At 52.6% G+C, this 25,372-nt stretch overlaps 1 protein-coding gene and 1 long non-coding RNA gene across 3 annotated transcripts in view; both read left to right on the top strand.

The window, feature by feature from the left end:
- Positions 1–25,372, top strand: part of LOC145718469 (uncharacterized) — a 436,241-nt gene that overhangs the window by 255,993 nt on the left and 154,876 nt on the right. The gene's annotated exons all lie outside the window — the stretch shown is intronic.
- GFRA2 (GDNF family receptor alpha 2) overlaps positions 1–25,372 on the top strand; it is a 137,652-nt gene that overhangs the window by 15,940 nt on the left and 96,340 nt on the right. For both annotated transcript variants that reach the window (XM_081809859.1, XM_081809854.1), the window contains exon 4: positions 15,553–15,907. In XM_081809859.1, the coding sequence (XP_081665985.1) occupies positions 15,553–15,907 (355 nt within the window). The remainder of the gene's footprint in view (positions 1–15,552; positions 15,908–25,372) is intronic.

Genomic DNA, 25,372 nt, shown 5'->3' with positions numbered 1-25,372 from the left:
AGAGGTTGTGGAAGTGTTCCATGCTTGGGTCACGTGGAGGGAGGCCATCAACGCAAGGGTGAAGGGTCTGGGAGGCCCAGGCAACAGTTTCCCTCGTAGCCTCGGGGCCATGCCTGGGGGATAGGGAGAAGCAACGGCAGATGGCCTTGGCTGGGCTATGCATTCTTGGTGAGGGGCGGGAGCCTCCAGGGCCTCTGCATCCCATGAGGGCCTTACCAGATGCATGGGCACAGAGCACGTTTATGCAAATATGTCTTTTCTGCAGCTGGAAGGGAACTTAGAGATCACCTAGGCCCACCCCTTCTCCCAAGGGGCTGATAGAAACACCTACTCTCTAGAGTTTTGCTGGGACTAAAAGAGATACTGCAGGTAAATGCTTGACGCAGTGCTGGGGCATACTGCACTAAAATATGTAGCTATTTAAAACTTACGGAGTTTCTCTAAGGGCAGATGGCCTGGAAGCTTGCATCTGGGAAGTGGTTGCAAGCCTTTTGGTGACATGAGGCTGCCTCCCACCCATGATAGTGCTTGGTGGGGGCTTGGGTGGGAGGTGACTGGGCAATTTTCATGGGACAGTAGGACCTGGGGACTCCTGCTGAGCCACCCTGGCCTTGCTGAGCCACACTGTGGAGGGTTGGGGACACATGGAGGTGGGTGAAATGTCTGGGCCTGGGGCATTTTGTGGGTTGGAGGAAAACGCAGTGGGCGGTGTCTGCCTCAGTTGGCCAGTGAGCCTCTGGGGTGGGTGGGCCGTCTTGCCTGGCTAGGGGCAGGAAAGGCCTAAGGATGTGTCGGGCTCAAGTGGTCCCCTTGTTGGGGGCTTAGGAGTGGAGGGAACCCTATCCCTGCCAAGAAGCCTGACAGGTGGCCCCTGACAGATGAGCACCACCTTTCCCCTTGGTGCTACAGCACTCTCATGTGTTGGGGGCACGTGTGTGATCGTGGGTGTTGGTCTGTGTCCATGCTTCTCTGTATTCCTGTGGGTGCCTCGCGCTCTGCTGTGGTTCTAATACATATCCACACAGAAGATCCTGGAGTACTGGCTGGGCCTGCCAGACCTAGTTCAAATCTTGGCCTTGCCCTCCCAGCTGGGTGACCACAGGGTGGGTCACTTGACCCTTCTGACTTGTCAAATGGAGCAGTTGGGGCCTGCCCTGCAGGGATTGGTGGTGATGCATGCATAGCTCGTCACGCGGTGCGGGGGCACTGTAGAGGGCGGGAGGGAGCTAATGGCTTCAATGCGGTGTTAGACCGCACAAGGAAAGGTGGCAAAGAGGCGCAAGCAAGTCTGAGGGGCCTGTGTGTGCTGCATCTTTGGAGTATCTGAAGGTTAGGGAAGGGCGGGGTGCTCCTAAGTGCTTTGTGGGAGAGATGGGGCCCGGGCGGACCTGTTTAGTAAACACTGAGCTTGCTGTGTTCCAGACACTACATCATACACTGCTTTAGAGTGAAGCAGACTCACGTCCTCACTGCCTAGTGGGATGGGCAGACACCCATTTAGACGCCCACTAGGAGGCTTATTGGTGGTGGTGTGGTGTAGACCAAGGGCTGCTCAAGAGTTCAAGGAGCCTGGGTAAATCAGGGAAGTCTTGGAAGAGGAGAGGGGGGTTCTGGGAATGCCATTGCTGGCAGCGTCGTGGCTTAGAGGCCTGGCCCAGCTGCGGTGATGGGAACCATCTTCTGGGCCTGGTGGGCTCCGAGGACAGTGAAGAGAGACCCTTGTGTCACATGGGAGATTGGCCTCGCTGGGGTCTCCGTGCTTGGGACTCCTGCCCTGGACTTCTCCAGGACAGAGCTCAGCATGACTGCCTGGCTAGGGGGCCTGGGTCCCTGGGGGGGGGCGGGGCGCTGAGCTGCCCTTGGGTGGGGAGAGGCCTAGGTCCTGGGCTCCAGAGTCAGGCCTCTATGAAGGTCACCTCCATGGCCAGAGTGGGGGCCTGGCTCAGCTCTGCTAGATGCCTCAGGAGGCCCCTTCCTTTCCCTGGCTCCTCTGAGGGGGTGCCTGAGCCTTTGTGCCCCCAGAGCCTCCTCCCCTCAGGGTACTTAGTGGAGACTGGTGAGCAAGGGCTTTCCTGGCCCAGCCTCAGCTGGTTGGCTGGTGCGTCTCAGAAAGCCCCTTCTGAGGCAGCCCCTGGGAGGAGGTGGTGGGGGTGGTTTGGGGATGGAGAGCAGGGGAGGAACTGAGGAAGCAGGCAGCCTCTCTCCCTGCCCCCCTGCATGGTGGCTTAGGCGATAAACTGCTTATCCTCAGGTTGTCTCCCTGAGCCGAATGCAGAAGCGTGTTATTTAAATTTCAAAATCACATTCTTCTTCTAACAGCTGTCAGAGAGTCTGAGTGTCAACGAAGCCTGGGCTTTAGCTGCAGCTGTCACCTTACACCTCCCCTTTCCGAGGAGGAACTCGTCTGATGGCCAGGGAGAGAGGGTGTGGGGTGGCGGGACGGGGCCTGTGGGGACGGAGGGAGGGGAGGTGACTGTGTGGATGGGGTCAGGTGCCCAGTCACTCCTGCCATGCTGATCAGCAGTTGGGAGCAAATGGGAGGAGGCAGGCTCCACCATCAAGGGGCGCTGAGGCGTTTCCCCCTTCCGTTTCCTTTCCTGCTCTCTCCTGTCAGCACGGTGACCTAGGGCTCCTGGCAGTGGGGGGCAGGATTTGCTTGCCCTACGGTGTGAGCAGGGTGTTGGTGACATCATGTTTTGTTGTCTTTGTGTCCAAAGAAGAAATTGCTATGAGAAAAAAGAAAGGAAGGAAGGAAGAAAAGGAGAGAACAAAGTTTAACCCCAAAGAAAGACTTTTTAATAGTAGAATTTGAGAAGTCATGGTTGGGGTGAGGTTTTTGGGGTGAAGACATTTTCTGGTACTTTTTTGGGGGGGAGGGGCAGAGGGAGAGGGAGAGAGAGAAAGTGCGGAGGGGTGATGGGGCCCTTCCCTCCACACCCGGGGCAGAGCCTGACGAGGGGCTCGATCTCATGATCCTGAGATCATGACCTGAGCCGAAAGCAAGAGTCGGATGCTTAACTGACCGAGCCACTCAGGCATCCGTTCTGGTACTTTTAAAATAACATCTCCTAGGGGGCACCTACTTGCTTCTCCTTGGGTATGTAAGACAGGCTCTGCCAGCAGAGGTGATGGGGAGGGTTAGTTCTGGGCTGGGTCTCTCTGCTCTTTAGAAGCTCCTGAGATGGCTCTGCAAGATTCTGCTCCCCTGAGCATGCTCCTGGTTTAGCCATGAACTGCATTCACCTCATTTACTCCAGCGTAAGGCAGGGTTTGGGTAAGTGCCCTGGTAATGCCCCTTCCAACCATATCTGTTGATAGACTCCTTTAACCCCATGGCTGGAGAGAGAAAGGAACAGGACTGAGTGGGGTCAGGTCAGAGTGTGTGGAGGGTGGTGTGTGTGTATGTGGGTGTGCGCTATGAGCCTGTTATGTGTTTGTGTGTGGAGTGGTGTGTATATGAGTTGGTGTGTGTGTGTGTGTGCTGTGAGCATGTTACGTGTTTGTGTATGGAGTGGTGTGTGTGTATGAGATGGAGTGTGTGTGGTGTGTGTGTGTGTGTGTGCTGTGAGCATGTTATGTGTTTTTGTGTGGGGTGGTGGTGTGTGTGTATGTGTGCTGTGAGCATGTTATGTGTGTGTGTGTGAGGTGGTGTGTGTGTGTATGTGTGCTGTGAGCATGTTATGTATGTGTGGGGGTGGTGGTGTGTGTGTGTGTGTGAGGTGGTGTGTGCATGTGGCGTGTATGATACGTGTGTGGGGGCAGTGTGTGTGTGGAGTGTGTATATGAGGGTGTGTGTGCGTCTATGTGTGTGGTGGTGTGTGCATGCATGCGTGTGTGTGTGTGTGTGGCCTGAGCGGGAAAGTGCAGAAGGGTGATGGGGCCCTTCCCTCAGTGGAGCAATCATTGCCCCCAACCCTCTTTTCTGCCTCTTAGGGAAGCCCTGGGAACACTGGTCCAGGGGTGAACACAGAGGGGCATTTGAAGATGGGAAGGCCATTTTCACGTGATCAACAAAAACAGTGGACTAAACCTTTATATGTGTGTTTTGGGGCTTCCTACCATCTGGAGGTTATGTCGTTGAACTCTGGATGCTTACGTCCCGTCTCACAGAGGCGGTGTGTGTGTGAATTCATCCTTCAAACTCCAGGAGCATCCTGTACGTGCTGTGCCCTGTTTCAGGGGCTGGGGGTGTGTCAGTGAACAAGACAAGGGAGTTAGTTGCCCTTATGGAGCTTATTTCAATTCGCCGGAGACAGAGAAAAACAGAAGACAAGCCAACAAACAAATGAACAGCACCACCAACAGAAAGATAGTGAGGAACGCCGTGCAGGATTAAATAGGAGGACAGGACAGAGGTGGCTGGTGGGTCTTCCAGATTGGAAATGCCAAAATCGGAGTCCCAGGAAGGATCCCGCCATGGAGTCCAGGGAATGGCAGAGGGCACATCTAGGGGAAGGTCCCCAGGAGGAGACACCATGAGGGAGGGTGGGGCCTGGGGAGGCCATGTGGCTGGGGCCCAGTGAGTGAGGTGGAGGTGGTGTTTGGGAGGTGGGCACAGATGCAGGCAGGGGCCAGCTCACTGGGATGCTGCCGGCAAGTTAAGGACTCTGCATTTCATTTTAAGGGTGGTGAGAAACGTTGGAGGATTTTAGGCACTTGAACAGCACAGTATGATTTCTGCTTTTGAAAAGCTTACTCCTGCGCTGTGGGAGAGTGGACCATGGGGCGGGGAGGGGCACAGGCAGGGGAGGAAGCTGGCGAGCAGTGAGAGGCCGTTGCACTGGCTGGACTCCTAAGACAGTAGGGGGTGAAGGGGGTGCATGATCTGGGGTCTGGCGTGGGACGGAACTAAGGACAACTCTGGTAATTTAGGCTTGAACAGCGATGGTACTGCTGGATATTAGGATGGGAAAGAGGGAAGGAGAGGTTGGGGGGGCAGTAATCCAGAGTTCTCTGTCGGCCACAGTAGGGTGGAGGTGCTAGTCAGACCTCCGCCTGAAAATGCCAGTAGGCAGTTGGATGTAAGCCTGGAGTTCTGAGGAGAGGTCAGGGTTGATGTATAGTTGGAGAGTCATTAGCATATAGGTGGCGTTTAAAGCCATGGCCCCATGAGGTCACCTAGTGAGAGTGTGTGGACAGAAAGACAGGGAGGCTGGGCTCTCCATGCAGGGGACGAAGAGCAAGCAAAGAAACTGAGATGAGGGCCAATGAGGAAGGGGAAACCAAGGAAAGGGTGAGGGGGGAAGCCAAGGGAAGCACAGGTCTCAAGAGGGAGGAAGGGGTCAGCTATGCCAAATGTAGCCAAGAGGTCAAGTCAGAGAAGTTTAGAGACATGACCATTGCGTTTGGCAGCATGGAGGGCACTAACGACCTTGGCTGGACTGTCCTTAGTGGGGCCGTGGGTTGGAAACTTGATTTGGGGAGGATGGAAGAGAGGGTGTGAGGTAGGAAGGTAAAAACAGCAACCGTAGGTGGCTTTTTGGAATTTCTTTGTGAAGAAGGACTTTTCATAGTCAGTAAAAAAAATTTCATATCTCATAGTCAGTAAAAAAAAATTTTAGCTTGCGGTTGGTGCCTCCAATCCTTCATCCATTCACTACAAATAAAAAATGCTGATGAAGGATTTAGGTGAATCACATCAGTACAAAATGCTTCAATTTTGGTTCTAATTTTTATAAATACAAAATTAAAGCTAACATGTCATTGCGGGAATTGGTGTGAGTATGGTAAAATTCCTGGTTAAAAAACCCCACCCAAACTACATTTAAAAAGACACAGAGCCCTCGAAAGTGGCCGGAAAAGTCCCTTCAAAAGGTGAAATGATGAAATTTTAATTTTTAATTGCTTAAAACACAAAATTAAGACCAATAAGCCTTTTGAAGAATTGGAGAAAGAACTCTGACAGTGGTTAAGATTTGACAAAATATAAAATGATATTCAAGAGCAACTGATTTTTGGAATTTATTTTCAGTGAATTTGCCGTTCATCAAATTGACTTTCGGTGTTGGTCCGCTTCCAAAAATACAGCTGACCCTGGAGAGTGCTGGGGTGGCTGCGTGTTGTGTGGGGCTGGAGGGGAGGGGTAGTGCTGGAGAAGGTTGAGGATATAAGGGAGCCTGGGACTGCCGCTGGTTTGAGGGGCAGCACCCAGAGCAGCAGGGACGAAGGTTGTGGTCCCACTGGATCCCTGGGCCTTGAGTGAGGACAGAGGACTGGCAGGGGAGGCATGCTGGGATTGGCAAGGTCATCTCTTGGGGAAGTTGAGGTACCACTTCATGCAGATGGTATGGGGCTCCCGGCCACCACTCTCAGTGGTGAGGAAAATTCTGGAGTTCCTGCTCTCTTAGCCTTCTGGATGAGCAGAGAGCACTCTGGAGCCTTCCTCTTGATCACCAGTGAGGAGACTGGGCACCCTTCTATCTTTTGGGGTGTTGTGTGTGAGGCTGGAGCAAGGGGTACACGGGATGGGCCTCTTCCTGCAGGGTTATGTGACAATGGAGAGATGGAGGGAGGGAAGATCTTCCCAGGTGGGGGACATACTCGTAAACAAGCATTTATGGTGCATGTGCCACGTTCTGGAAACCGGGAGAGACATTTTTATCTACATTATCCTGTCTAATCTTTAGCACTGTCCTGTGTGCAGGCAGGCTGGGTGTTTATCCTCATTTTGCAGATAAGGAAAAGAAATGAGACTCAAAGAGGTTGCATAACCTGCTTGCTCTGCTAGTTGGTGGCCCAGCTAGGTCCTCTGCCTCCCCACAGGGCCAGAGTGCCTGCTCATAATCACCAAGTCCAGCCCTGAGCAGGGACGGGCAGGGACACTTGTGGAGCCTGCAGAGCGAGGCTTAGGCCAAGGGTAAGTTTCCATCTGTTATTTGATTATAATCTCATTCAGACTGGAATGTAAGCTCCAGGAGGGCAGGAGCCTTTGTTGCTTTCATTCATTTCTCTAGCTGTGCTCCACGTGTAGTGGGTGCTCAGTGTGCAGATGTTGGGACAGTGAGTGAATCTTGAGGGGCAGCTGGGCATGGGTGTCCCCATGAGGGCAAGGGGCGTGGAGGTGATGGTGTGGGTGGCTACAACCCAATGGGGAAGGTGGGCTCCCTCTAGCTCCCCACCTGTCCTGCCTTCCATCCAGCCCCATTTAGAGTTTGTTTTGTCTATATCTCATTGTCACTTGCCTCTCTGTTCACCCTTATGTCCCCAATCATTTGGACTCAGTTGACTGTCCTTCTCTTTGAAGCTCTTGGCTTGGCTTCCAGGACACCTGACTTTCCCCAACCTCCTGGTCCACTCCTTCCCATCTCCCTAAATGATGGTGTCTGAAGCTCTGTCCTGAGCCCTTTCCTCTTCTTTATCGTCGCCCCCAACCTAGGCAACCTCATTTAGTCCTATGGCACTAAATAGCCTCCGTGTCGGTCATGCTGTTTTATGCCTCTAGCTCAGACCTACCTCCTGCACTCCAGACTCATTTTGTCCTTCTGCCTTTTCAACATCTCCACTTGGACATCTAGTAGGCATCTCAAACTTCAGTGAAAACAGAATGATGTGTTTAGTTCTGCCCTCCTTCTCCCCTCCAGGTCTTTCCTGTTTCACAAAGTGATTCCACCATCCACCTGCTGGTCAGGCCCAAAACCTGGATTTCTCTTTCTCCTTATTCAGTGTCCAACCCATCCTGTTGGTTTTATCTCTAAGTTATGTGCAGAATGGGCTCAATTTTTGACATCTTTGTAGTCACTACTATGCCCAGGCTACCATCTGTGGCTTCTCTTTCTTTTGCTTCATTAAGGAAACTTCAGCCACTTTACCCTTCCTTCTGCCTGTGAAATGCCAAGCTCATGCCTGTCTCAGGACCTTTGCACTTGCTTGGGATTCTCTTACCTTGGATTGTTTGGGATGTTACCATGCCAAGCTCATGCCTGTCTCAGGACCTTTCCCTTTTGCTTGGGATTCTCTTACCTTGGATTTTTTGCACGTTTCACTCCTCCTGCCCACCATGCTTTTCAACTTGGATGTTACCTCCTAGGACAGGCCTTCCCATCCCCCATTCATTCTCTTCTGAATTCCCTTAATTTATTTTCTTCATAGCACTTATCAGCACTTTAAATTACCTTATTTATTTGTTCATATGTTTATCATCAGTCTTTCACTAGACTGAAAGCCTCTGGAGAGAATGGACTCTGTCTTTCCAGTTCACAGCTGGATTTCTAGGGCAAGTGGTCAATACATGAAAATATTTGTTGACTCACAGCTGTGTGACTGACTGCCAGCCGACAGGGACTTGGGGTCTGTCCATGGAGGATGCAGGTGCAGTTGTGAGCCCTCATATATATGAGCGTGTTTCTGTGCGTGTACATGCTGTGTTTGCATGGGGCCAGGGTGGACTCCTTTTAGCCTGTTTCTAAATGAGGTGGAATGGGAGCTTCCTCTCTCCCTGCAGCCCTCAATGTTTTACATTTGTGTGTGTGTGTGTGTGCGTGTGTGTGTGTGTGTGTAGGGGGGGTGAGGGTAGGCAGGAGAATCACAAAATGTAGAAGACCATACAGTTCAAAACCTGTCCTTTTTCAGGTGAGGAAGTGAGACCCAGAGAAGGCCAGGCTTTGTCTGGGGATTGACATACTGGGAGAGGCAGAGACAGAATCAGCCCTCTGACTCCCATTCTAGTGGCAGAGCTGCAGAGTATGGCCCAGGGAACCAGGGTGGGCTTGGGCTGAACGTTGCAGCCGGAAATGAGATTAGGGGCAAGCGACTAGGCTGGCAGTCTCCTGAAGGCCAGGAGGGGAGCAGAAACACCCAGCGCCCCATTGGCTTGCAAGTATCACAGAATGGTGTCTTATTTCTGTTCACATAGGGAGAGGCCTGTTGGTGGTTGGAAAGTCTGCCTTGATGGGCCTCCTGGTTGGGTTGGGGGCATGCTCTGATGACCACAGAGGGCCTTCAATTGCCTTCTACTGAGGGTGGGTTTGGTAAATGGTGTGCTGGATCGGGTGTGTGCGTGTTTGAGGAGGGGCGCTGGCAGCCCAGCCCCCGCTCCAAGTCAGTGGTCCTGCAAGTTTGGAAGGCTGCCTCAGAATCATGGGGGAACTTGCAAAATCCAGATTCTTAGGCACCAGCCACAGAGCTCTTGACAGGGAGGCGTGGCGCCTGTGCATCTGCATGTAACAGGCACTTCAGGTGACTCACAAACGCACCGAAGTTGAAGGACCTCAACCGTAAATCAGTGACTTCCCTCCGACTGCATGTGCCCTGCTGCTGCAATGGGAGATGGGCGTGGGAATAAATATTTTCATTTTAATAGCAGTGCATTTTTTGGTTGGTTGGTTTGTTTTTTGTTTTTTTTTTTTCTATTTATTTATTTATTTATTTTTATTCTTATGTTAATCCCCATACATTACATCATTAGTTTAAATGAAGTGTTCCATGATTCATTGTTTGTGCATAACACCCAGTGCTCCATGCAGAATGTGCCCTCCTCAATACCCACCACCAGGCTAACCCATCCTCCCACCCCCCTTCCCCTCTAGAACCCTCAGTTTGTTTTTCAGAGTCCATCGTCTCTCATGGTTCATCTACCCCTCCGATTTCCCCCGCTTCATTCTTCCCCTCCCGCTACCTTCTTCTTCTTCTTTTTTTTTCCTTAACATATATTGCATTATTTGTTTCAGAGGTAGAGATCTGAGATTCAACAGTCTTGCACAATTCACAGTGTTAATAGCAGTGCATTTTTACACGTGTTAGAAAAATTGAGAACTAACAGAGATGTTATCATTTAGGATAAATCTGGGTAGGTATTAAAAAATTTAAAGGGGCTCCTGGGTGGTTCAGTCGGTTAAGCGTCTGACTCTTGGCTTTCTGCTCGGGTCGTGATCTCAGGGTTGTGAGATCGAGCCTGGTGTGGGGCTCCATGCTCAGTGTGGAGTCTGCCTGCGAGTCTCTCCTTCTTCCTCTGCTCCTCCCCTTGTACATGTGCTCACTTGCTGTCTCTCCAATAAATAAATAAATCCTTAAAAAAATTTAAAAAGTGAGTCAATTGAAGAAATTTATGCATCTCACTTGTGTATTAGGAGATTTATTTAAAGGAGAAATTAAATATTCGTACGTGTGGTTCTGGTAACATGGCCGAAATGATAAAGGTGGACCTAGGTGACTGCGGTGTGGCAAAGCCCGCTCCATACAAGTGTCACACACTTACTTCAAGGAGAACAGTTTGAAGATCTAGGGACAGTTGGTCACTGGCTCAGGGCAGCACCCCAGGAGGGAAGAGGGGAAGTCGGCGAGGCTTGGCTGGGGTGAGGGAGCCCCTCTACGGTTGTTCACCTGGCCTGCCTCAGGGCGGGACAGGGAGGGAGGGCAGGAAGAAGCCAGAGTGTGTACCCCGGGGCTGGAGCCGGAGGCTGAGTTCCCTGAGGTTTTGGAAAGTACCAGGCCTGGTTCAATCCCCCTCGCTCTCCCTGGGGCAGCTGTTTGCCTTTACTCCTTGGCCCATCAGGGCTCCTCTGGGCAGGCCTGGGAGACCCATGTAGGGAGGAGCAGAGTGAGTGTAGAGAGCAGGCTGGTCCAGGCCTGAATCCTTCACCCGGTCCTGTGTGGTCTCTGCCAGGGGTGTGGAGGGGGCGCGAGGGGAGGGTAGCTGGGGCCTCCCTCCCTGCCCTTTGGACAGTTTAGTCAAGGGGCTGAGGCCCACACTGGGTGAGGCTCCCGTTTGCAATCCAGCCCTCCCTCCTTCCTCCCCCAGTGGGGGCTCTGGAAGAGAAAACAAAAAGCCTTCCAGAGCCAGGGGAGAGGCGGCTCAGTGGTGGGAGAGAGTGCGTGTGGGAGGGCCTGTGTGCTCGGCCTGCCTGCCCTGGGAACGTGCCTCCTTGCTTGGAGAGAAAGCCGCGCCCAGCCAGCCTCTGGGGCCATTCCCCACTGGGTCGGGCAGCCGCTCCAGGAGGGTCCGAAGGGGCCGTTCCCCACCGGGTCGGGCAGCCGCTCCGGGAGGGTAGGAAGGGGCCTCTTCCCTGTAACTAGGCAATTGCTGTTGCCACATTTACTGTTTTTTCTAGGAAATTTACCAAGTTTTGGCCCAGGGGTTTACATTTCCCGCCCCCTAGCACAAGCTTTCACTATTCAAGCTCCAAATGGAAGGTACTGAGGCTGTAATTACACCGGCATTAGCTCAGGAACACGCTGAGAGGAGCGGGAGCAGAGCACCTGGGGAACCTAAAAGCAGCCGTGGGCCTAAATTAGCTGCTGCTAGGCATGCGGAGTCGCCCCGCTCCTCTCCGGGGGCCCTCGCAGTCCTCGCTCCCCTCACCTCCACCCCAGGCTGCTTCACTCGCTCTTCCCTTCTGCCCGCCAGCGTCCTGACAGGTGCAAGGAACGTGGAAGAACAGCCTGGCTGGCGGGGGAGAGAAGCCTTTGTAGAGGGAGTGCCCCCAGAACAGCCTGTGTGCAGACGGGTGTCCTTGGATCCTGGCCCCGGGCAGGATGGTGTGGCCTCAGCTCAGGGCGACTGCTCGGGAGGCTGCACCCCACTGTGGACAAGCCCCTGTTCTGCTCTCCGGGGCTCCTCTTTCAGTCTCCATCTCCAGGCATCCTGAATTGCTGTCAGCGCCTCCCAGCTTTTGCCCCAGCTCTTTGTTGGCTCAGCCTGGGACCCGCTTTGTACTCTTTTTGCTTCCTCTGACTCATCCTGTAGGTTCAGCGGAGATGCCACTGCTTCTGTGACCTCTGGTCTGGGCACGATGCTTTCCTCTCTGCTCCCACAGCACCCTGACTTCCCTGACGCACAGTTCAGCCCCTTTGTTTCCAGCTGGGTCTCTGAGGAAGTGCTTGGCACATAGTGGGCCTTCAGTAAAGATCTGTTTATCCAATGAGTAGGAAAACCAACCTTGATTCCCTTTCTGCCTTAATCCCCCTTTTTATAAGAAGAAGAGAAGAAACTTTTCTCTTGCTGCCTTTGTAGGGCTGTTGTTGGCAGGGTGTCAGGGTGAGGCCCAGTCTTCGTCCATCGTCCCCCGACTTTCACATCTGAGCCCTTCCGGGCCACACTGATACTTGATTACACATGGTCTTGTATTGACCACTGTTGCTGGCTCTGTGTCATTTTGGCTTCTTTAAAAATATTAACCAACAACTTTTGAGTACTTGTTAGGAATTAAATATTATTCTAAGTACGTTTATTCTTTCACTTGTTAAATTTGTCTTCAACACCTACCATGCACCAGACATTGGGAAATATGGGTACAGCAGTGAGTACAACCAATAAAGCCTCTGCTTTTATGGCGTTTATATTTGACACAAACAAATGACTAAGGAAGTGTATACTATGGTAGATGGTGATGAGTTGTGGGATAAAGGGATCAGAGTAGGGATAATGGGAGTAGCTTCTTCTTATGTAGAGGGTGGTTGGGAAGGATTCACAGACAAGGTAGTCATTTGAATAGAGACCTGAAAGAAGTGAGGGAAGGTAATGGGGGAGAGCTTTCCAGGAAGAGGAAGCAGCAAGTGCAAAGGCCCTGAGGTCAGGGCACAGTCCAGGAAGAGCAAGGAGGCCCCTGTGACTGGAATGGAGGAAGTGACCAGGAAGAGTAGGAGGTGAGGTCATATAGGGCAGTGCTGCCTAACAGAAATATGAGTCACCTATATAATTCTAAGTTTTCTAGTAGCCACATTAAAAAAATAAAAAGAAGCAAGTAAAAGTAATTTTAACAATATATTTGTTTAATATATTTCCAGAAGATTATTATTTTAATATGTAGTCAAACTAAAAAATTATTAATGAAATGCTTTACATGATTTTTATTTTTTCTTAGCACATCTTCAAAATCTGGTGTACATTTTCAAAATCTGGTGTGGACATCCCATTTTGGGCTAGCCACATTTCAGGTGCAATGGCCATGTGTGGCTAGTGGCTACTGTACTGGACAGCACAGATAGAGAGACCATATCCCGAGTGAGATGGGAAGCCACAGGAAGCGTTGGGGCCCAGGAGCATTATCTCTCTGCCTTGGGTTCTAGAAGGTTCACTCCAGCTGCGATGAGAGGATTGTTTTGAGGCAGGGGTTGGGGTGGGCTCCAGGACAGAGCAGGGCAACTGGGAAGCGAGGCTCTTGCCAGCATGCAGTGATGATGGCTTGGACCATGGTGGGAGCAGTGGTGGTGGTGAGAAGTGGTTCGATTCTGCATGTGTTTTGGAGGTGGAACTGCCTGGTTTGTCTGACGTGGTGTGTGAATGCGAGAGGAGTCATGGAAGTGCCAAGATTTTTGGCCTGAGCTACCGGGAGTGTGAGTTGTTTTCAGAGGGATCAGGAGGACTGGGGCTGGGGAACAGCCTTGCGGGGAACACGTGGGTTTGGTTAAATTTGAGATGTGGGTGTCAGCCTTCCAGGTAAAGTGGGCAGGCAGGCAGTTGGACATACGAATCTGGGGTCCAGGGGGAGGTCTGGGTGGGGACAAGCCATGAGGGCCCCGGGGAGTAGGTGCACAGAGAGAAGAGGGGGCTGAGCCCTGGAGGAGAAGGCGGAAGGCTGCTTAGGCGAGAACAGAAGACCAGCAGAGAAGGGAAGGGAGTGAGGAAAGGGGGCCAGAGGGGGCCACCGGCTATGTCCAGTGTCCTGATGGGCTGAGGATGAGGAAGGCCCAGGATCCCTGACCACTGACAAGAGCGGGAGGCAAATGCCAGGCTGCAGTGGGTCCAGGTGAGACCAGGAGGGGAGAAAGAGACTGTTGGAATGGACAACTCCTTTGAGGGGTTTGCTTTCAAGGAAGCAGAAAAAATAGGGTGGTAGCTTAAAGGTGGGTGTATGGTCATTAGGAGGCTTTTTTTTCTTAAAGATGGGTGGTGTAACACCTGATGGGGATGATTTCGTAGATAGGGCAAAGTTATCATGCAGGAGAGAGAAAAAAATGAGCGATCTCTTTCATGCTCACAACAAGGCTATGTGGGAGGTACTATTATGCAGATGGGGAAACTGAGGCAAAGGAAGATTCAGTCACTTGTCCAAAGCCACAAAGCAGGGCCATTTAATGCCGATGGCTCAGTTCTAGAACACCCAGTCTTAACCGCTATGCTATTCTGTCTCTTGGTTTCCTAGCTAGATTTGTGAGCTCTTTGAGAATTGGGACGAGCTCTTACACATCTGTATCTGACACAGCACCCAGCAGAGAGGGCTGTGCAGAGGTGGGGTTTGATAGATCTTTAATGACCCAGAGACCCGGAGACCAGGAACAGTGCTGGAAATGCTCAGGCACCTGTGGTGGCCACGGGAGGGGGGCATGGTGTCAGCCTCCCTCACCCTGCATCCTTCCCAACACCTTCCAGGACCTTGCATGACGTGGGTGGTGCTCACTAAATATTGGCAAGCATTTACTGGGTGGATGAAGAATGAATGAAGAGGCTGCGGCTCATCGGTCCTAAAAGCTAAACTGATGGTGTACACGGTGCTGGCACGACTGGGTCCCTGCTCTGGTTTACTACCAGTGTGCTGGGTGACCTGGGGCAAACCTTGCCCACTTAGTGCCTCAGTTTCCTTATCTGCGAAATCAAGAGGTGGGGTTAGGTGATCTCCCATCTGGCTCTCACCAGAATGTCTCAGGTGGGCATGTGCAGACTCGATTCCTGCCTCCCTCCTCTGTCTGTTGTCAGGATGGACAAGAGGCACTCTGTAGGTGGGGGTCGGCTGGCAGCGGAGGGTCAGGTGGTTGTTAGAAGAGCTGAGACCTGCGGGATGGGGTAGCCACCACAAAAGGAACTTGACAATTTCTGAGAATTCTGCTTTGTGTCCAAGACATTCCGCTCCGTGGGCAGCGATGCAAGACTCAGAGGCATGGCGCTAACGCCAAGTCCCACACCCAGCACACCTACCCTTTGGCTGGCTGTGCGCTCAGCCCTGTTAGAGTCCACGGCTGGCCTTCAGCCTCTACCTCACACTACCGGGCTCCCACCTGCACTGTCCTTTTTAGTGGTTCTCCCGACTGACTAACCGCTGCAGCACCCCCGCCTTGGGGCATTTTGAAACGTGTAGGGACAGCTTCAGTGCTCCTACGGTGGGGATGAGGGTGGTGGCAGTGGTGCTGTTTGTTCTCTGGCTGAAGATCCTGTGATGAGGACTGTCCCTCCCTAAATGCCAGCAGGACCCTGACCAGAAGCCCGCGCACGAGTGCTGCTGCTGGGTGCTCGGGGGCCTGGGGGCCCATCCTGCCTCAGCTGCCACTCAGTCCTATCAACCTGAGCCAGTCATTTTATTTCCTGTTTGTGAACAGGACTGCGAACACCTAGTTGCTTGCCATTTTGGTTGTGGTAAGATTTAAATAAGACTCAGTTAACAGTCCTCATCATCAGAGCTCCCCACAGGTACAGTGTGCTCTGTACCAGGCGCTGTCCTACGCAGGTACAAGCGCCTGGACCTGTTTATTCGCTCATTTAATCCTGGCTGTGTCCCCACTTCACCGATGAGGAAACTGAGGCAAAGGGCACCGTGGACGCTGGGAGGCATCCCCAGGGAGCGGGTGGCTGTGGGCTTCCGGTGCCCGGGCAGGCCTGTGACCCGCTCTCTCCTTCCGCTCCAGGGACAGGGGCAGACCCGGCGGTCAGCGCCAAGAGCAACCACTGCCTGGACGCCGCCAAGGCCTGCAACCTGAACGACAACTGCAAGAAGCTACGCTCCTCCTACATCTCCATCTGCAACCGCGAGATCTCGCCCACCGAGCGCTGCAACCGCCGCAAGTGCCACAAGGCCCTGCGCCAGTTCTTCGACCGGGTGCCCAGCGAGTACACCTACCGCATGCTCTTCTGCTCCTGCCAAGACCAGGCGTGCGCCGAGCGCCGCCGGCAGACCATCCTGCCCAGTTGCTCCTACGAGGACAAGGAGAAGCCCAACTGCCTGGACCTCCGCGGCGTGTGCCGGACCGACCACCTGTGCCGGTAAGCGCGCCGCCGCCGCCGCCGCCGCTCCGCACCCTGCGCTTCCGGGCCCCGCAGAGGGGGGCCTCGGACATGCGCAGACCCCGTTGCCGGCCACTTCGTTCGGCGCAGGTCTATGGTTTGTCTGCCTGCTCCGTGCTCAGCTCGTGCTCAGTTCGGTGCCGAAGCCGAGGTGAACAAGCCAAGGAGCAGAGAATTTCAAAGCATAGACCCCTAGAGCCTGGACTAAGAAGGGACCTTCAGTGAATTGGTTCCCACCTCTGGAGGAAGCCCCCACCTCAGGTCCCCGTGAGGTCATGTGGCCACCAGGACGGGGCTCCGGGAAATCAAAGAGGTGGCTCCCAGTAGGCTGGTGCTGCCGTGCCGTGCGGGTTGGAGTCTGACTGCCTGGGTTTGACTTTCCCGCTCACTAGCTGCGTGACTCGGAGCAAGTTGTAAACTTTTTTTGAGTCGCCATTCGTTCACCTGTAAACGGGAGTAAACGTGCCCACATCACAGGGTTATCCTGAGGATTAGAGGATGTGATGTGTGCCCAAATTTCAGCACAGAGCCTGGCTTAGAGGAAATGCTTAGTAAGTGTAGCGTAATTATCAGGAAGGTTTTTTTGGTTGTCGTTAGAGTGAGTTGAAATGTGCTTCTTTAGAGTTCTTCTGCCTTCCCTGTTTGTTGTTAAGCACTTCTCTAGCCGCCGTGGCGCCCAGCAAGCACTCAGTTCTAAGGGTGTGCGGAGGTGAACGCTGTGCTCTGCGAGGAACAGCCAGTGCAGAAGGGGAGACAGACGAGGCAGCGATCCCAGGGTAGGGGATGAGGGCTGTGGGCTCTCAGATGAGGCTGCATCGGGAAGGGACATCTGCCTCAGCCTGGGGGTCTAGGGGAGGGGGCCTTGAGTTGAACCTTGAAAAATGAGAAGGAGAAAGCCAGGGAATGTTGTCAGCTGGAGAAGCATATGCAGAGGCTGGAGGGTAGGAGAGAGCCTGGCCTTACGGGGCGCTGCGGATGGTGGGCGCACGTGGTGAGGGCTGTGAGGTGGGGGGCCACAAGAAGTTTGCTTACTCTGTGCTGGACGTCGGTTTATTATATGGTTTATCGAATTTAATTCTCACAACAAAGCTACAAGGTAGATGGCTATTACCATTTTTATCTGTCACATGAGGAGATTGAGATACAGAAGGTAGTTTGCCTAAGGTCACACAGCTCATACATTTCGGAGCTGGGATCCATCCATCCCGCTGCTTTCCAGCGTAGCGCCCTGGCCTGCACTAAGACGGCAGCCGCAGGAGTGGAGAGAAGTGTATCATTTCAGATATGATTGGTAAGTAGACTCGACAGGACTGGGTGATTGGTTGAAAGTTCGTTCCCCGGAGGCAGAAGTCATTTCTGTTTTGTTTACACCACACCTCGTCCTACACAGAGAGCCTGGCACATGGTGAGCCCTCCACAATCATTACTTGAATGGACAAATGAATGGGGACCGCCATGTTTCCTAGTCGAGTAATTATGGGACGAAGGAGCCATTCAACGTGTGGTGGGGGGAGGTTTGGATGTGCAGCATTTGCGGTGCCTGGAGGACCGTTGTCATCCCCTTGGCTATGCCTGGGGGCATGCCCAGTAAAGGGAGTGAAGTGGAGAAGTGGGTTTGGGAGCTGTTGGGTGCCTTGTTGGTGATTAAAGCTCCATCAGTGAGTGGAATGGTGCAGGGTGGGTTGGTGGAGCCCAAGAGGGAGTCTAGGCTGGAGATGCCTACAGATTTGGGCATCCTCAGTGTTTTGGTGATAAGAGAAGCCATTGGTGTGGATAGTGAGGCAGAACTCTGCTAGACACACGAGTTCTTCAGGGAGGGGCAGAGGAAGGAAAACTTGTGACAGGGAAGCTCGGAGGTGGAAGGACAGCCAGGAGAGAGTGGGCCAGAATCCAGAAGAGAAGGGGGTTCCTGAGGGAGGCAGTGACTGAGACGTGGTGCCTCGTGGTGTGTATGTGCGTGTATGTGTGTGAGTGTGAGTGTGAGGGTGTAGCAAAGTGTATGTGTATGATGTATATGTGTGAGGGAGTGTGTGAATCCATGTGAGTGAGTGAGTGGAGGGTGGAAGCCAGTTGTGGTTGGTCTAGGCCTGGCAGGAGGCAGATGTGGAGTACCGAGGCAGAGGCTGCAGAGGGAAGGGAGGCCTCTTTGTACCATGGGAGTGCTGGGGCCATGTTGGATGAAGGGGGAGTGCTAGTTTGGTTTGGAAAACAGGCAGTGCCTGAGTTCAGAGGGCTCTGGTCCTGATCCCCAGAGCTAGCTGCAGGGCTCTGGAAAACTGTGAAGAAGGTGGGCCTTTCTCTTTTGCTTGCTTAAAAAATAGGCCTTATCACCTACGGACACTGATTGAGGCAATTTAAAATAAACTATGCAGGGGCGCTTGGGTAGCTCAGTCAGTTATGTGGCTGACTCTTGATTTTGGCTCAGGTCACGTCTCAGGGTCCTGGGATCAAGCCCACATAAGGCTTCATGCTGGAGCCTGGGGATTCTCTCTCCCTTTCCCTCTTTCCCTCCTCCTGCTCACACACACTCTCCCTCCCTCTCTAAAATAAATAAATAAATCTTTAAAAAGAAAACAAAAGAAACTTTGCATACAACAGGAGCGTGGTTGGAAGAAAAAACCGAGGGCCTTGCAAAGGAAGTCAGGAGTGAATGCCACAGGTGTGCAATCTAGCAGTCACCGAGCTGGAGCTCTGAGCCTCGTGGTGGCTGGGATAAAGTGGCACTATGAGTCCCAAAACACGATGGAAGGGGGCAGAGTGGTTCTTGGATGGAGAGGCATTCTCTCCTTCTAGGTGCTAACACGACCTGCCAGGCTGCCTTACCCAGTGTCAGTGCAATGACAGATGGGCCAGGAACTGGTTCTGGGAGGAAGCTGGAGGGCCAGCTGAGTCCAAGCCCGGGGACAGTAGGCCAGGGCCTTCAGGAGCCTGTGCACACATGTGGGCCGGGTGCACCATGGCAACGGGCCCCCCCAGCCATCTTGATGAGCGAGTGGTAGCAGAGGAACCCCAGCACCCCCTTCACGAGTCCTCTGTTACGGAAGGACATGTGTGGCTCCTGGGGGCATCTGTGGCCCTGAGGGAGGGGGGAGACTTCAGAGTAGGGTGGTTTCAGGCTTATAGAACCTCTGTGTCTGTTTGAAGAGCCAGAGGGGCTTTTTGTTTGTTTTCCCAGGGGTGGGGGGAGCCAGGAACGAGATTGGGGAATAAGCCTCACGTCATAGAACCAGAGGGGTGTTTCAACAAGTTTTAGTGTCGGGAGGGTCAGGAATGAGGCGTCCCCGGGGCTAAGGGCTGATGGTGTCTGAGGCACTGAGCCAGATGGAGGGGTCTCTGGGCGTCAGGACGAAAAGTGGGATAGCAGCCACCGCAGGACCCACGACAGTGCAGTCTCTACATGTTTGAACTGGGTCCAGGGTAGAAGTTCTAGGTGCTCCAGGATGTGACAGGGTGAGCTCCTGGTCTAGAACCAGGGCATCCCTCCACCCCTCCTTGCCCAGCCCCTCGCCCCACATGGCTGTAAAGTGTGGTCGTGCAAGTGGAAGGGCAAGGATGGAGGATGGCCTGGAGCATTGTTCCGGCCTGGCCAGGTGTCCTCTGGGGAGCTTTGCCTATCAGCGTTGAGGCTTGAGTTGGGGTGGGAAAGGTGCCCTTGGGTGAAACAGAGTGATGGTGGGGGGGCGGAAGTGGTAGTCGTGGACACACTCGAGCTGGAAGACCTGCCCTTATTCTCCCGGGTGGTCCTGGATGGGCCATTTCACTCTTTATGCTTTCCTTTTCTTCATTGATCCCAGAGGGATGCTCACCAATCTCCAAGGACCCCTCCAGGTCTGTGAGTCAGTCTGTTGGGGTAGCCTTCTCCCACTGCACCTGCTCCACTCGAGGTTATATACCTGGAGAGATGAGCTCTCAGCACAAGAGGACATGGCAGAGACACCTCCTTGGGGTAGAGGATCTGGGAGGGCAGATTTGAAGGACCTAGGGGCAAGCCTGCAAGGAGAGGAGCTGATTGTTTTTCCATGCTCCTGCAAGCCTGACTTACTGACCCACAGACCCTTTCCCCATGTCCACAGAGGAGCCTAGTGGGGACGGGTGGCGGGAGGGGGGCATGTAGAGAAGAGGCAGCCCAGGCTTCATTCTCCACTATGCCCAGGAAGGAGCGCCCTCCTTTCCCTTCCTAGCAATGGATCCTTTTAGGTTTCTGTCCTTCAGGGTGGGCATCATGGGTGGAAATCTTTGCTGTGAAATGGGAGAGCACAGTGCTCGGGTGTTTGGATCAGGAAGTGGAGACCCCAAGCCTTCCTTTCCTGGATACTTTAATGGGCAAAGCTGGCTTCGATGGGGGTCATGGGGAAGCTTCTTTGCGCTGACTCTTTGAGGATGAGGCCCTGGCCTGCAGGCAGCTCTCAGAACCTGCCCTGTATCCCAGTGCTCTAGCACCCAGTCCTCACTCTGCTAAGCCTTCCTGGCCCACCTCACCTGGCACTACATTAAAGCAGGCCTGTTAGTCTGCTTTGGGGCATACCCAGAGGCAGGCCTTGTCCATCCCCAGTGTGCTATTGAGCAGACTCTGCTGTGCCGTCTTGTGAAATGTCACTAACAAGGACATCTCCTTGTGGGGCTGGGGGTAAAGGGGAAGCACTTCAGAGTCCTCCCCTGGTTCTTTGGACCAGGATCAGCATGGAAGCTTCCTACTCTAGCCAAGATTCCAGCTGGCCCAGAAGTTGCATACTCTATCTCTAGCCTTTGTCTGGTTCATATCCGCTGAGCCTTTAGACCTGTAAACTTAAGACCAGGAGAGGCTTTTCCTTTTAAAGTCTTCTGATATGGAGTCTGGAAAGCCCGGAGAATCTCTTGGAATGAATCCATGGAATCTGGCTCAATTCTCTCACCCCAGCCCCGCAGTGGGCCATGACCTACTTTTTTTTTCCTTTAAAAACAATCTTTTGATTGCTACTCTCAACTTACACTCGTTGGAAGGATGGTCTGGATTGTGTGTGTGTGTGTGTGTGTGTACGCATGTGCATGCATGGGGGTGGGGTGTGTGTGGCTGTGAAGCTGTGGGGAGGATGATTCTGTTGTCCTGTAAACTGTGTCCCTTTCAGGCCTTGTTTGGAAGAGGCTCTCTGAAACGTCGTGTTCCTCTTGGTCTACCAAGAGGACATAAATAACTCGGTGCTGGCCCTGTGCCATATCCTGGGCTGTAATTTAACCTCTGGGTGCTGAGGATGTGTATAAATAGATTCTAGCCTGGGGCTTCCCTGGCTGCCTGGGTCTCTTCAAGCAGTGGCCACTGTCCTTGTCCAGAAGGACTGCTGGGAAGGCAGAGGGGTTGGGGTCCCCTCCATCAAGGTTGTCCACAGGGAATGGGGAGGAGTCCCTTTGGCAAGCTCGCCCTCTTGCTTAGCTTGGGGCATGTCTGGTGTCTGTAGGCAGTGTGTATGGACAGGTCCAAATTTGATTCTTGGCTCCTTGGAGTGGTTCCTCAGCGTCCTTTGGACTCTTTATAGAATCTGTTGGCTGATGTTTTTAGTGGGTTATCTCTAAACAGGAGCAAATGATTATTTGCAGGGGGTATGTGGGCTCTGGGGCTTCGAAGCCTTCACTTCTTTCAAAGGAGAAGGTCTTGAATATCTTGAAATCATATACAACGTTTCACATGTATGTTCCAGAGAGAAATGCATTGCTTTCATTAGATCCTCAAAGGGTTTCTTGACCTCTCAAAGCTTACGAACCTCTGCCTTCTCTAGATGGCCAGCTTGGATGGGCTGTCTGGAGGATTGTGAGTGACTGATTCAGGATGCCTGCCACAGGCATGGGTGGGGCAAAATGGATGCCCTGATGGATTCCAGCCAGCGCTCCTGGGCCCAGTGGGTCACCCGGGGCAGGAGGAATGGGGGTCTTAGGGACATTCCTTTGTTCATTTGACAGCCATTTGTTGATCCTCCACTGTGGGCCAGGTCTTGTACTGGATTAGAGAGCCGTGAAGTAGGTGGACGTCCTTACCCTCAGGGCGCTTATGAGTCTGTGCCAGAACACAGTGTTTATTGTTATTGCCTCTACAGTGAGAAACTAGATGATTGCATTTGCACTCAGGTTCTCTTGCCATCACAGTTCTGCTCTGCTACCTACCAGGTCTTCCCGGGGTCACTTTGGTGACACTGAGAGCAGCCCTTGTGGAGAGGAGCCACCACACACGAACCTGGCTTAGGGGCCTGCCCGGGCTTGAGCAGAGCTCGGAGCTGAGAATTCCAGTCTTTTCCCAGAGCAGAGCTGTGCCCAGGAGTGCCATGGGGTAGAGAAGTCACCATCTTCCTCGCCAGTGGAGGGAGACTCTTTATGTGGGCAGCATTATGGGATCTTTAGCCTTGCTGGTGACCCCGAAACCCAACTTCGCACCGAGGATCCCATGCTGGCTCCTGCGGCTGACCTCAGTAGGGGTCCTGCTTGCCCTTGAGCTGTGGGCCAAGGATGCCCAAGTGACTCCTCTTGGAATTTCCTGTGGTGCCTTGAGACCCAGTTGGAATGTTGAACATTATTTTGCTGAAGGCTTTGGGAAAATAAACAGGGTGAGAAACTGCCGCCTGCATATATAATTTACATCTTCCGGCTCTGCCCACAGAAGGGGTATTTGCACGGCTGGGCAAAGAGTGCCTTTCACCTTTACTCTCCAGGCTTGCTGTCTGGGCATCTGGGCTCCATAAAGCTCACACCCCACAGAGATGTGGTGGCGCACCTGCGCGAGAACCCCTGCGTTACTGGATGATCAGCAGGAGGAATGACCCATTGGGGAGAGATGCCACTATGCAGGGAGAATCAGTACAAGTCAGTAAGTTTTGGTCACACCAGAGGCATCCCTTCTAGTTGTGTGTGTGTTTGCTGACACAGGACTAGGGCACACTTTTGGCTACCCTCGTCTTGCACCGTTCCCTGGGCTCCTTGATTATTTCCACTTGCACTCATTGATGTGGGTGCTCTCCTGCTGTGCTAGTTAGTGTCTTAGTTTGCTGCTGCTGGAACAGAATATCATAGTCTGGGGGGCTGAAACAACAAACAGCTCTTTCTCACAGCTCTGGAGGCTAGTGGTCTGAGGTCAGGGTGCCAGCATGGTTAGGTTCTTGGAGAGGGCCCTCTTTGCGATTATGTCCTCATGTGGCCTCCCTTGGAATGTGCATGCAGAGAGAGGTCTGGTGTTCTTCCTTTTTATATAAAGGCACACATTCCATCCTGAGGGTTCTACCCTCATGACCTAATCACCTCCAGATGCCATCACAGTGGGGATCAGGATTTTGACACATCAGTTTGGAGGGACATGAACATGCAATCTATGGCATGAAGACTTACCCTTCATTCACAGCCCTGTTTGGTCCTCATCTCCTAGCTCTAACTTCTACCGATGCTTTCTAGAACTTGTCTGGATCCCTCATGTGGCACCGATCGCATGACTTTCCTTTAATACTTTATCTTCCCAGTGAGGTCTCTGGTTTTTATACTCTTATATTACTACTGTGTTGACTTGTTTACTTAACAGATATTTAGTAGGGGCCAGGCACTGCACTAGACACTAGGTACTTACTGGAGAACATAATAGAAATGGTCCTTGTCCCCCTGGAGCATATAATCTGATGGAGGAGATAGGAGTAAACATTTGCAAAATGAGCAGGATGTAGAAATAGAAGATAATGGGGAAAGAAGGGGGGAGCTACATGGACAGGGGTCAGGAAAAGTTTATCTGAGGAGATGACATTTAAGCTGAGACCTGAAGCACGAAGCAGCCAGAAGTAAGGCAGATGGGAGAGAACATTTCATGCAGAGGGAATAGCATGTGCAGAAGTTTGGAGGAAGGTGGGAGCTTGGCATTGCCAGAATGGCTGGAGCAGAGGGGACCAGGGAGAGAGGAGCAGGCGGAGCTGGGAGCGGGGAGGCAGGGCCAGGTCACACAGGGCCTTGCCGGCCATGGCAAGGAGTTTGGATTTTGTTGTAGATTGAAGTATAGTTGACATACAATGTTATATTAGTTTCAGGTATGTGACAGTGATTTGACAATTCTATACATTATGCAGTGTTTGCTGTGATAAGTGTAGTCACTCTCTGTCACCTGACAAAGTAACTACACTATTATTGACTCTGTTCCCTGTGCTATTTGTTACATCCCCGTGACACATTTGTTTTATAACAAGGAATTTGGATTTTTTTCTGAGTACAATTAGAAGGAAGCTTTGAACCCAACTAGTGACATTATTAAAATCATGATATGAAAAGATTACTTGGGCTGCTGTTTGGAGAGCCAAGGGAGGAGGCAAGAATGGCCTCAGAGAGCCGGGAAGAAGTTATCCTAGTATCACCAGACTGGAGGTGATGGCTGCTCAGGCCAAGGGGTAGCCGTGTGCAGGGAGATAAGTGGGCAGATGTGAGATATTTTGGAGATGGAATTGATATACCTTGATGGAGTGGAGGAGATGGAGGAATTTAGGGATAACCTGCTGCCTTCTGGCTTGAGCAGCTTGCTGTGTGATCGTGCCATTTTCTGAGATGGCAAAGGCTTGGACAGGGAGATAAATCAGGGATTCCATTTTGGGCATGTTAATTTTGAGATGCCTTTGAGACATTCCTATCTGGAGCTTGACAGGGGTTATAAATTCTGGGGGTCATTAGCATATTTCTGGTATTCAAGGCGAGGGCAATGGGCAGGGTCTCCCAGGGAGAGGCTGGCCTGGGCAGAGGCACTGAGAATGCGCCTGGCACCTTTAAGTGCCTGGTAAGGGGTTGGTGGTGGTCTTATGGTGCCCCAGGAGTCAGAAGGAGACTTTTGAGAAAGAGGGAGTGGATAGCTGTGCCAGATGCTGTTGAAAGGTCCAGAAAGATGAGGACACACAGCTAATTATTGGATTTGGGAAAGTGGAAGGCACTGGTGACTTCTTCTAGCAGGTTGGGCGAAGAGGTGATTATGGAGGCTTGATCAGAGCTAAAGAAATGTTCGTCAGTTTGTTGGTCAGAGCTTCCTGGGAAAGATCCTCAAGGAAAGGAAGCACATGCAGCATGGAGAAGTTGCTCATCTGTGTGTTCAATGGAGAAATGGCCAAGGGGAGCCTGTCCACTGGCTTGGCTTTGAGAAGCGTAGTGTGGGGGTCACTGCCCCCGTGGGCACTCTCAGGCGCTCCTCCGTGGTACTCTGCAGGGGCTGGGGCCGCACCCTTGGCCAGGGGCAGTCTGTGATTCTGAGGCTGCTCAGCCCTGGGGAGAGCCCATGGTGTGGGCCCCATTTGCCTGATGGTCTCTGATGCTGACCCATACACTGCAATATGATTAGAACGCTGAACATCCCCACCTTCTATGTCCTCCCTGGGCTCTGAGGGGCCATGCTATGGCTGCCACCAACTCAGCTTTTCTAGCTATGACCAAAAGGGTCCTTAAAATGTGAGAAGAGACCTTTCTTCAAGCCCC

The sequence above is a fragment of the Leptonychotes weddellii genome, chromosome 2 (assembly GCF_054177405.1).
Source record: "Leptonychotes weddellii isolate Sample4059 chromosome 2, ASM5417740v2, whole genome shotgun sequence".
Lineage (NCBI taxonomy): Eukaryota > Metazoa > Chordata > Mammalia > Carnivora > Phocidae > Leptonychotes > Leptonychotes weddellii.
The sequence above is the reverse complement of the archived record's forward strand: the minus strand, read 5'-3'. Positions and strand labels throughout refer to the sequence as shown.